Consider the following 12,660-nt stretch of genomic DNA (forward strand, 5'->3'; position numbering starts at 1 on the left):
GGTCGTATCCAATGTCAGTCTCCAAATTCAAGTTTCTTGTATGTTTTAAATGTTTCCCTGGTACAACACATGTGGATCAAATGAATGGTTCCTCTGCAGAATTTGGCAATGTGCTGAGATATAATTCAACCATCTGAACGAGCTGCGTTGAATCAGGGACACAACTAATACATGCAAGAGATCGACCCTTGAGGACATCAGGACAGAAAAAAAACTATCTTAACCCCAAACCTTGAAGTGTTTTCCGATAGGCTCTTGGGTTGCAGTCAAGCTGCTTGATTGTAATTCAGGCATTTGCAAATTTCCTTGGATTGACTGAAGTTAATCGATGGAGGACGTTTTAAATGTCTAAGTTACGTTAACATTCCTTGAGACTTTTTTTTTTAGTTTAATGAAACTACTTATCACCACAATGTAAATAATGAAAAAAATCATAGTTTTGAAAATTGATTTTAATCTAGCTTTACATTTGTGAATAGCTACGATACAGCTATACACTATTTATAAATTAATTAATTCAACAAGAAGAAAAAAAAGTTAAATTTAGCTTTGTTTCTTTTTCAATTGAATAAAGACTTTTTTTTCCTTCACTGCAGAAAATATTAAACAATCCCTGTTTCACAGCAGTCATTTTGACATGAAATATAATACAATCATACTAGTATTCATGACATATTGATAACAAATAGACCAAAGCTCACTGATGAAACCTGTTACATTTCTTTCCCTCCTTGCTTGCACAGTTTCAACAGAATTAACCTCAAGGCATATTTAACTGTATTTCTATGTGGAAGCAGCTCTGTAGCCTGGGGAGTCTCCCGAACAAAAGGCCTAGAGGTGTGCTGAGCATAAAAACACTAAGAATGGATCTGCTCAGCCACAGACAGCGAGGAGACACACACATATGCACAAACACACAGAAATGTAGCCACAGGGAAGAGGAAGGAGTTCACCCAGGTTTCTCCTTCCAGAGGATAAAGGGATGCATTCAAAGCCTGTAATTACATATACACACACATCTAAAAATCCAAAAATCTCTTTCCATCCATTACACCACACTTTTCCCAAGCAATGGGATCAGATTTCATTCAGGAAATAAAGGACGCTTTTTGAACTATTTCGACTCCCAAATCTTTCTGTGCCCGCCTTCCGCCTGCTAAGAAACGGTAAACAGTCTGAGCCCCACAGAGCCCTGGCTGTTACAGCAGCAAATCATTAGGAGGAGGAAAGGTATTTTTTGCAGTGGTATCTGTTTGCACATGTGTATGCATGCGTGTGTGCACGCACACACACTAACAATTGTGTGAGCATGTAAGGCATAATTTGCCGTGTAGTTTGTTTTTTTGTAAATCTCTATCAGACACAGAGCCTGTGGCCGCCGGGTTGGGCTTGACCGGTCACTGTACATGTGGGGGGGTTTGGACTGTGTGTCTTCCTGCTTTTCAGAATGTTGAAGGATTTTCTAACCCCCCCCCCTCCGCCCCCCGCACTCCCAGCCTTATCCTTCCCACCCATGAGATGAGGGGCTGTGCTTGGGTCTGCTTGGGTTACTTCCAGTTCTGAGCTCCAGAACCTAAAGTCCAGACTTTAACAGCTCATAACAAGAGATTACAGTATTCTTCCTGCTAAGCACCTCGCACACGTCCCTTCAACGTAATGAACCGGAGCAGATAGAACTGATGGAAACTGCAGCTTTAAAATGGTTCAAGGTGAGAGAAAACATTCTGACACACCTATGTTACATCATGTGGGATTTGGATTCTAGTTGCCGTATTACCACCGAATACTTTTCCACTGCAGTCATCGAAAATGCCTCACAAAAATATCCGTACCTTTCGAACTTTTTCAGATTACAACCGCAAACCCTATGTATTTCACTAGGTTTGTTTATGTGACAGGCCAACACAAAGTAGTGAATAAGTGTAAAGTGGAAGGAAATAGATAAATTTGACTATTTTCTTCTAACTCCAGTCCCGGACAACTATTACCTTAAAATGTTTAGACACATTCCTGCTCCAATTCAGCTGAATGAAATGATTTACTACATGTTAAGCGTGCCTTCAACTTTGGCAAAGGCAAGCCATTTATTTGATTCAGGTGTGTTGCAGCCAGGATGCATCTAAAAACTGCAGGATAGTAGTTCTCAAAGTCTAGAGTTTGAGACCCCTTATCCTAAATAGTGTGCATGAATTTGTGTTCATCCCACCACATCATCTGCAAACCTTTTGGGGTATGCCTCCAAGGGCTTCATTCCTCTGGAGACTGAAATTATTGCCTATTTTTCTTTGAAAAATACCTTAAGCTCAGCCAGATTGCATGGAGATTTTCAATAGAGAACACATTAAAAAATCATGGCTGTATATTTAGGGTCATTGTCCTGCTGGAAGCTGAACTTTTTCTCCAGTCTCGAGTTCATGACTAAGAGCTGCTGACAAATATGCACCCCAGTTATGGATCTCTGCAGTTTCTCCAAAGTGACCATCCTCTTGGCTGCTCCACTGAATATTGCCCAGTCTGTCAGTTTAAGTGGACAACCACCGCTTGTTAGGCTGTGCTGCGCTCTCTCCATTATAAAATGATGCATTGAAAAACACTGTTAGGGTCGCTACAGCTTGGATATTAACCTTTGCAAGGCACTGCGTGTTTTTGACATGTGTATGTCCATTCATACACACTGAAGCAGTCGCCACAGTGGCTGTTATTAGAAGAGCCAGACTGCAGCATTCCTCAAACTCCTGCTCTGAGATTTCAAGGAGTAAAGCGTATGTGTGGCTGTGCTTGCGTTTGCATGTGAAGACACAAGCGTAGCCTTTCCTCCCGTTTGTGTCAGTTCCAATCTGGAGCCGGCTGTCATGGAGGCAAACTGTCGGCAGCCACACGGAGAGGAGGAAGACGAGAAGCGGGAAGAGGAGGAGGAGGAGGGGGAGGCCTTCTCCGGCAGCTCTGAAAGTGAATTCCCTGTGTATGTATACTTATGATGGATCTAGACCACACTGTGATGTCTTATTCATGTTTTATCAATTCATAATGACCAGATGGATCCCCAGTGTGACGATGTTCACGCGCACACGCTCAAATGCGCCGTCTATGATTGAGACGGTCATCGCAATAACGTTTGTGCGTGTGTGTGTGTGTGTGTGTGTGTGTTGCTTTTATGAATATTTAGAGCATCCCCCTTCGAGTGTGTATGTAGAGCAGCATGTTCCAGACACTGGACATCCACACAGACCACTGACGTCCCAGCGCTTTAGTGTGAATATTTAACTGATCTTTCTGTTCCATTATTCATCAGGAAGGACACAAAATCATTAGGAAATATAAACACTGCTGTTCCTCTCTGCTTTTACGACGCCTTCGCTCCTCTCTTTTCCACCTCCGAATATCTCTCTTTATCTCGTCTAACTTTGCTCTGCCACCACTGTTTTGGCTTCTTTCTCTTTTTCTTTCTTTCCCACTACCATTGTGCTGTGGTTGTGAATATTTCAGATGGCAGAGTGGTTTTTAAATTACCCCCTTTTGGCTTCCGCTCTCCTCACATGGTTTGGTCTGCGCTTCTCTCTCACACAGGATCCGACTCGTAAAGAAAACAGTGACAAGCCATAAAAGCCACTTTTACCAGCTGACAAGGACAGGGGGGCACGGGGCAAGGAGTTGCCAGGTATTTTTCTGGTTAGCTGCTATGCCAAACCCATCCACTGACCTCAATATTTTAAGTTCTGCTAAAGAAGGTAAATATACTTTGACTCAAGTGGTTCACATGGAATTGGATGTCAAATTGGTTGTCTTTGCAACACGACAGAAGGACCACTGCATTTCAAATATAAATAGATTAATTATATGGATAAAGAACCTACAGAAGACTTCTCTTTTTGATTTATCACATTTAAATGTTTTTTTAAGGGAAACCACCTATACAAACGAACCAAGGCCCTATGTGAAAAAGTAATTGAACCCTAAACCTAAACTCTGGTAATCCTTTCCTCAGTGGCAGCAAACGCCTTCAGGTTTTTGAAAATCTTTTCAGACACTGAGGAGGAGAGTTGTTTTGTTTCACACGTACTGGAAGACGTTAGAGAGTAATTGTCTGGTTAAGGTCAAGAATATTTGAGTCCAGACTTTGGTTAGGTCACTTGATCATCTTCAACATAACTCAGCGAGATTCAGCTTAAAGTCACAAACTGACGGTGAAAGATTCTGCCTCAAGACATCACAGAATATTTTCCCTGGATGAGCCTTTGACTCCTTTTTGGTCAGCATTACTTTGAGCCTATAATGGCAAGGTTCATCATTGTTCCAGGGTTTATCAGTCGTATGGCTCTCACTGAGGTAGACAGGAGTCGTAAAGCCTTGGAACTGGTTTTGTAAGCCTGTCTTAGCTGGTAGATGGCAAAGACTTTGTTTCCCATCAGTTCTTGAATTTCTGTAGCTCAGGGCATGGTTTTGAACCTACTTCATGTTGTAGAACCGATTTGATTGAAGTGATTCCTTCCTTCAGTAATCAGGCTTGGGTGTAATTTGAGAAAATAGACCAAAACAATGTAGTTAATCACATTTAAATAACGATTGAACAAGGGAGGCAATTATACTTTGAAAGCCAGATTGATGTTCATTAACAGATCAAGCCATTGTTTCAAATCTGAATTTTGTATTTCCTCATGTTATCTTTGTCTGATAATAAAAATGTGATGATAAGAAACATTGAAGTTTGACCAAAAAGCAACATCAGAAGGAATCTGTAAGAGGAAAATACTTTCTTCACAGCCCTGTACTTAGTGCCAGACAAATCACAGTCAAGAAATCAGGATGTCTGATACTGATGGCACAGACACCCTCTGATTGGGATCGGTTGTCATGGTAATGGCTGCAAAGTAGGGCCCCAAACAGTCCTCTTGGGTGAGGGGGGGCAAAAACACAAGAAAGACCTAGCATGCCGAGGAAGGTCATTCATCAGCAGAGACAAAGAGGAGCAGGAAATGACAAGGTTTAACAGCTCACCACCAACACACACCAAAATGAATAAACACACACATTTATCCAGCGATAAATAAACACTCAACAGCAGTTATGAATTTAAAGGAGAAAACACATTTGCACCAATTCTCTGCATGCCGTCACACACGAAAGAGCAAACTTTCCAGCTTTGTCACACATAAAGTCTTGGTCTACCGCAGCGATTTTTTAAACCAATAAGTCTAACAGTAAAAAAAAAAAAAAAAAAAAAAAAAAAAAAAAAAAAAAAAAAAAAAAAAGAAAAAAAAAGGGAAAAATCTGTTTACTCGTTGACAACAAAGTCAAAAACAAGTTGCAATAGGCTTCTGTGGCAGGGAGATGATTTATAGGCTTAATGATAGCTCACATTATTTATTCTAGACTCCCTTCTGCCGAGTGTTTCTTTCTTCTCACACTGGGCTACCGTTCCCTAAGCATCGAGTGATCAACAAACACCAAACACAGCATCTCTGCAACACACACACGCACACACACACACACACACACACACACAGAGGAAGCAGCTTCGCATCAACACTTCGAAGCATCTTTAATCTATACTCAAAGCCATATAAATAGCGTTATCCCCGGTGCGTGCAAACCATCCGTACATTAGCGCGCAGAGATGTAATTAGAGCGATATTCTGTGTGTGTTTGGATTTAATTATTGTTATTTACATTTTACTACTTCTTCTACTCTCTCTCTCATATATTTTGTGCATCTCGACCCCTGTTTCAGCGGGTGTGTTTGTGGTTTGTGTACATCGGGAAACCTGTTGCCAGGCATTAACTTGAATGTGAAAAATGAAAGGTCTAAAAGAAGGATGAGACACGCCTCCACTTGCCATCCTCTGCCAGGATTTCCTCAGCTCCCCTGTAGTGCAGGTACTCCCACACCCTTCCCGCTCCTCCTTCCATACCTCCAGGGAGAGAGATATGCAAGGGAAATCCTCTCCCAGTTAACCGCCTGACGTTATGCTCAACATGAATGAAAGCAGCAACCCCTCAAATAAACTGAAATTTGTTGCCCGTATTTGCTCTTGGAACCAAGAGGCAGCACAGCAATCACAAACCACAAAGTAAGTCTCACCCCCCCCTCCCCCCCTCACCCTCCTCTCCCAAGCCTCCATCCTAAGCAGCAAACAGATGCTATTCCCTGGGGCCAGCTATCAGGCTAACTGCTGCCCATTCCTCCAAGTCTGCACACCTATGTCTCTCTTTCCCTCCATGCCCTGGTCCTTCCTTCCGCTAGCTCTCCCACAGCGAAAAGACACTAATTACAACCACAGATGAGCAGATTACAGATCTGAAAAGCAGTGGAAGTGGGATGAGAAGCAGTCAGGGGTGGTAAAACAGGGGGGGCAACAGGTCGTTAACAGTGATGAATGCGACTCTATTTTCGCTGTTATTGTTCTCGCCGACTCTCGCCTCCACAACACCTTTCCCAAGCCTTCTTGTCGGCGCCATCCATCACAAGCAGCGTTAACTAACTCTAACTATCTCCAATCATCTCTAATCAATTCCAATTATCTTCCCTCTGACCCTCATGCGTCAGTGTCTCTGTGTCTCTCAGGCATGGGAAGAGGTAGCAAAGCGGGGGAGTAAGTAGAGGGGACTCAAACACAAAGCAGAAAACTCTATTAAATGTAATGTGTGCAGGAGAGAACAGAGACTTATCCAAGGATTCACAAAGCTGTTGTTCAAATGCACTTATTCGCACAAAAAAGTTGTTTTCTTTTCCAGAACCAGTGTGGAAAACGGTTCATTAATTTTCCAGCTTGTCTTTGTACCAAAAACTCATTGCTCCAATAGCTTAATGACTGTAGAGGAAGGATTTCAAAACTCCCCTCAAAACAACAACCCACTGCTCATTTCACAAACTGCCTTTTATAAACCCAGCAGCTTTTCCTTTAAAGTTTAATGAGAGAAACCATCTCATAATCCGGTAACCATCGCTCGTCTTTCCCCTCTGCCCTTCTCTTTGTTTGTCATCTCAGTGGGATGCCTGTGACAAATAGCTGCTTTGTTAAAGAAGCTTTTCCACAAAAAGCTTTTTCTTTTCTTAATGAGCACACAAAAAGGTAAAGTGAGTAGCAGCAGACATTTAAAAGTATAGAAAAAAGGAGACGGGAAGCATTTAATCCCGTCTTAAGGAAAATAAAACATCTGGGTTAGCTCTCTGCCTTAGAGCGTTGAGATTTCATATAAGCTCTACTTGACGGGATCATAAAGTCATAACTCTTTGCACAAATGCAGACATAGGCGTACGGACTATTGGGCGTATTCACAAAGCTACTTGCAGGTGATAAACATGTGCACATATAAGTTTGCCAGACTTTTATCATTTTAATTTCCTAAAATAGCGCTTCTGTGCTGACACAGTTTGCATACAGTTAAGTGAGCCATTCTTCATTTTTTCTTCTTACAACTAAAACAACCACAAATCCAATTCTCAAATACCAAAGTTTTGATTTTGGCAGACATTGTAAAGAATGAATGAATGAATGAATAAATAAATAAATAAATAAATAAATAAATGAAAGATGCCATCTGCAAAAATTTGGTGGCGATTTTGAAAAGGTGGAAGCAAAAGGAAGAAAAACTCTTCCAAAAACAATTATTCAAGAATGCCAAACAGGCAAATCCTCATAATTTTCTATTTTCTAATATGTGCCCTATATGTTCACAAATAACTTTCCTTACCAAATAAATTGTCTGAATTGCATTAAATACATTTTTGTTCACTATAATTCAGAAAACACAAAGTGACTGTAAAATGCTCCACCATATAAATCACATTCAGAGGTCAGCCAACATTAACTAATACATAGTAGTTAAAAAGCTTAATGTAAATGAGTCTCTGTTCTCCGTCTCTTTGATCCCTTCACTGTGTGTTGGTGTTTCTTCAATTGCTGAAGAGAGGACAATTGGCACCTAGTGCAAAAATAGACACAAGTCCCTTCCACCTCCTGGACTTGATGGGTGTTTTTAGATGCTGTAATCTAACTACTCCAAACCAAACAGAAGCCCAAATCCAACAATAATCCAGTTCAGCTTCTAATCCCACTCTACCAAAGATAAAATTTGATATTTTTTTAAATACTGGAAGTATTTTTCCAAGGTCTTGCTTCCCAGTTATTCACATATGTAATCAAAACTAAATTACTGTCAATTTCATGCCTCTTGATTTTTACATTTGTTTAATTTGTTAAACACGTGGCACCAGAAAAGCTTCAATTCTCAATACAAACCGTGTTTTCCAGACTAAGATAAACGAGTTAAAGTAAATAAAGAAAAAATAAATAAATACATTTTAAAAATGTTCAAACAATATATTTCTCCAGAACGTAGCAGGAAAGCCAGTCCTTGGTTTAAAATAATGAGCATAGAGCCGGGTGGATGGAAGGATCTGAGCTCCAACAGCACAATCCTGTGGCTGCTGGCAGAGTGCACTGCACCAGATGGACTAATCTCACTTTTTCAAGGCCATCCACTGGACTGAGAGGGCTTTGGCCCGTTCTGCTTCTCATTCCTGTTAAAGAGATAACTTGGTGCAAGCCTCAAGACAGCCGTTCCGTCTCTAAAGGAAGGAAACTGGCTTAAAGTTTAAGCAGCTGGTTTTGGCATAATGATGGGTGACAGGTAGAGTCAGTTGCAAGGAAGTGACAGATAGATTCAAGATGGTGTTAAACATCAACCCAAAGGACAAACAGATGGCAGGCTGAGGCACGGGTCATTGGTTAGTAGAGCAACTATGAAGGTATTGGGGAGGGAAATGATTTTTCCAAGTTCTGATGTTTTATTATTCCCAGATGCTCCAGGTAATCTGAACTGAAATTGGAGCTGGAATGATCAACCGGTGGCAGGGACACCGATTATCCAAAAGAAAGAATAAAAACCCCTATGCCTTGCTGCAGAAGGGAATTAAGGTTTAGCGTTACTGTGGGACTGTCTGCTGTAGGGTGAATAGGTGAAATGGTGTGTGGGTGTGTGACGGTGAACCAAAAAACTGCTGCTTTTATTCAAAATGGTTGCGATGCAGTCTCCCTGCCGAGGAAACTTTGAAGATTTGATGAAGTCATGCAAAAGTATTCATCTTCACTGGAGATTTTTACAACATCAGTGGATTTTATTGGGGTTAAATGTGACCGACTAAGACAAACTACAGCAAAACTGTAAAGAGAAAAAGGAAAAACTGTTAAAAGTTTTCTTTTAAGCTTTGCAAAATAATTCAAGCTCAGTGAGATTGGTCGAAGAGCTTCCTAACTACGCTTCAGGTCTGGACTTTAAGCATTAATATTCTTTGATTTGCTCTGGTTTTATATTTAAAATCATTGTTCTGCCAGAAGGTCAGCATCCAGCCCAGGCTAAAGTGTTTTTCATCCTCAAACACTCTGATCCAGACTTACACATTCACATATTCTTGTTATATCAACTAACCTGGTGTTAACTTATCATTAACTTCATCATAATAGGTTGCAGAGGATTTCATTTAGGCATATCAGATTAGAGGGGGGTGGTTGCACATGCTTGCCACATGTTTCATATCACATCACCTCAAAGCCTTCTAAAATGCACAGACATTTATGTCTGTATTAAAACAAAGTGTGAAAACGTTTAAAGGTTCACAATGTCTTTTAGATTGTGTCATATGAGCCTTCTGCTACCAGCAGTTCACGTACATGTGGACGGCTAAGACCAAAAAAATAAAAAATAAAAAAATCGCTGCAAATGATTCAGCAGGAAGGTCCAACAATGAGCAAAGAAAAGCCCAGTTTGTCTTAATGAGACCTGACACTCTAATAACTCTCCATGAGGCTATAGTTGTTCCTTCCAGCAAGTGTAAGTGAATCCTAATTGTTCTTTAACTGTGCTCAAACCAAATCAAATCATCGCCAGCATTCAGCAGGTTTACATCTCAGAAGAACAGTTGAGGGTTTTTTTTACAAGGAAAAGACAAACAGAGATGGCAGGTGTTCTGATAGATATGAAAGAGCAGTGAATAAATATACACGTATGTATATCTGGGTTGACTTACAGCCGAGACAGGCCAGGGTTCTTCTGAAACAGCAGCTCCGGAAGCTGCTGCAGTTGATTACGGTTCAGCCTCCTGTGGCAAGAGAAAAAAAAAAAAAAAGAAGTGTAGGCTGTGAACAGCTTCATTTAGGTGCCAGGGAATCAGTTTTGTCTCAGGTTATTGTATTTCAGTGTTGCTCTGACTGTCGCATAAATAGCCAACTGAAAATTCAGGAAAATTAAACAGACAGACAGGAACTGTGCCATAAATCATCCAGTGGTGCTTCCTTGTGGAATGCAGGGCTTTGCTGGCTTTCGGAGAAGAACAGAAAACCTGATTTACATCGACCGGCTATTTAAACATGAACACATTTTTATCTGGAGCAATCTGTCTAAACAAGAGGAAGGGATGAGGGGGTTTAAAACCTGATAAAGCACTGACATGCTGTGGTGGCCAACAACAAAATCCTAGTGAAACAACTAACATCCAAGACTGGCAGGCTGTATGCAAATACAACAATTAAGTCAATGAGAAACAGAGTGTTGCGAATCTTTTGGAAACCACAGCACTCTGCTCTCTGAAAGGCCTTTTGGAAGCATAGAGAAGTGAATTTATTGGCACTGAAAGACTGAAAATGTGAAAGGCAGGCTGCTGCTGTGCCTTCAGACAAATTCAGACAGATGTTGGGACTTGTGCCCCTCGCTGTACACACGGAGTGTGTGGCCAGATGAAACATGGATTTTGTGAATAATGCACAGTAATAGGCTGCTGCTGCTGCTGCTGCTGCTGCATTTACAAAGAACTGTACCTGTTAAAGAGTCTATAAAGTTATCTGATGTTCAGGTTCGCATGTGGTTAGAAAAGCTGCCTTGCTAATGAGCTGGCTGAGGTGTGGTTGATAGTGTTTGTCTGTGTGTTTTCCCTGCAGCTTTACAAGCCGTCAAGTAGTCCTGGTGCTGTCCAGATGAGCCGGGATCGCGGTGCGGTAGGCCTTTCAAGCCCACATATCCCACTGAGGGCATTCCTGTCAGGCAAAGCTAATAAAAAAACACTCCCTGGCCACATTGTACCCTCTCAGCACCATCCAACCACAATGGGTTGACAAGGGAGTGCCACAGCCTTGACACAACTGGTTTGGCTTTGTACTGTTAATGTCATTACCAAAACACATGTAGAAGGATGGGATTTTCATTTAAAGCTCAAATTCAGTAAAGTGTGTGTGTGCGTGTGTGCGTGGGTGTGTGGTGTGTATGTGTGTGTGTGTGTGTGTGTGTAGCCTATTTATATAGAATCCTAGGAGGTACTTACAGTCTCTCCAGCTCCTTCATGTCATCAAAAGCCCCTCGCTCGATCACTGTAATCTGATTCTCCATCAGCTGTCTGCAGAAAAAAGGGCACACATGCGACTTTATTGGTCACTAAGACTTTAACAAGGTAAAGGGGAGGCAGGGGAGAGAGCTGGGGGGCTGGGACTTTAGTTTTGAGGCTTGTGACAGAATCCATTTCAGTGCAGTTTATTCCACTTTTATTTTTTTTCTGCGTCTCTCACACACAGACACATAAACATTTAGGGCAGTGGTGTGGACTGAGGGCACAGTGTGGAATCTTGGCTGAAGAGCTACAGATAGCAGCCAGGAAAGTTTCCAAGGTGGCGCAGAAAGTGTTAGTCTGGGCTTTAGTGTGGTCCAGTGGGGGGCGTAGCAGTTTGGCTGGACACTAGACAAGAAAAAAAAAAAAAAAAAGGGCCAGGGGGTCAGAACGAGTTAGGTGAGTTTCACAGTTTTTACAAGTAGACCAAATAAGGGAAAATATGATGGTGTGTGTCTATATCAGAGGTTTAGACATTGCTCATGCACCAAAAACAGATGAATAACACCAAGAATAATTCTCACAACCAAGTTTTTAATATGGCTTTTAATAAGGGAAATGTGGCTCATTGCCCAGGGCGTCTCTGTATGAGGGGAAAGCCCATGCATGTGGATTTTTAAGAACATGAAAGGTTTTTGGATTGAGAGTGTAATCTGGTGTCTGTGTGGATGAGGGCATCACCAGCTGGTAATCAACAGATCAGTGGAAACGTGCAAAATGCTGGTCAGCAATTATAGAAATAGTTAATGAGAAGGGAATAAATACATTTCAGCATTTTTAAAATAGCAGGTTGTTGTAAAATAACGTATTTTCAAAAAAAAAAAAAAAAAGTAAATCAAAACGGATGACGGACTTGCACAAGGACTCCCTTTGCAATCAGGAACAGTTTCTGTCCTATGTAGCCAGAGCTGATGCACATGGAGGAGGACTGGGTAGTGTTTGAAGTGTTACAATAACACACTGTCAGGAAGGAGAGAAAGTTGTCCAGCAGGACACTTAAGCGCAACAAGACCTTCCCTTCATTACATACACAACGGCTCTGTTCAAGGCAAGCTCTCCTGTGAGCCCACAGCATACTGTAACTCAGCAGTCCAGGCTTCCTCCCAATCGAATATAAATGCTAATCACTGTTCACACTCCATAAACATGGAGAGAAAAGTGCACTTCACCTCATATCTCTTTCTCATGAATTTAAATGGAATGGGGTGGGGGGGGGGGGGGGGCCCGCTAGGGTTTTTTTTTTATGAGAAAAATTTTTTTTTGTGTTTGTTTCTCGGTACATTTTT

At 41.4% G+C, this 12,660-nt stretch overlaps 1 protein-coding gene across 4 annotated transcripts in view; it reads right to left on the bottom strand.

Annotated features, from left to right (window-relative positions):
- The window catches only part of slit1a (slit homolog 1a (Drosophila)), a 100,867-nt gene that overhangs the window by 69,400 nt on the left and 18,807 nt on the right, over positions 1 to 12,660 (bottom strand). For all 4 annotated transcript variants that reach the window (XM_015032169.1, XM_015032167.1, XM_015032168.1 and 1 more), the window contains exons 3-4: positions 11,315 to 11,386; positions 10,028 to 10,099 (exon numbers count right to left, since the gene is read on the bottom strand). In XM_015032169.1, coding sequence (XP_014887655.1) covers positions 10,028 to 10,099; positions 11,315 to 11,386 — 144 coding nt within the window. The remainder of the gene's footprint in view (positions 1 to 10,027; positions 10,100 to 11,314; positions 11,387 to 12,660) is intronic.

Source organism: Poecilia latipinna, unplaced genomic scaffold (assembly GCF_001443285.1).
Source record: "Poecilia latipinna isolate Pla-1442-1.1 unplaced genomic scaffold, P_latipinna-1.0 Scaffold232, whole genome shotgun sequence".
NCBI lineage: Eukaryota > Metazoa > Chordata > Actinopteri > Cyprinodontiformes > Poeciliidae > Poecilia > Poecilia latipinna.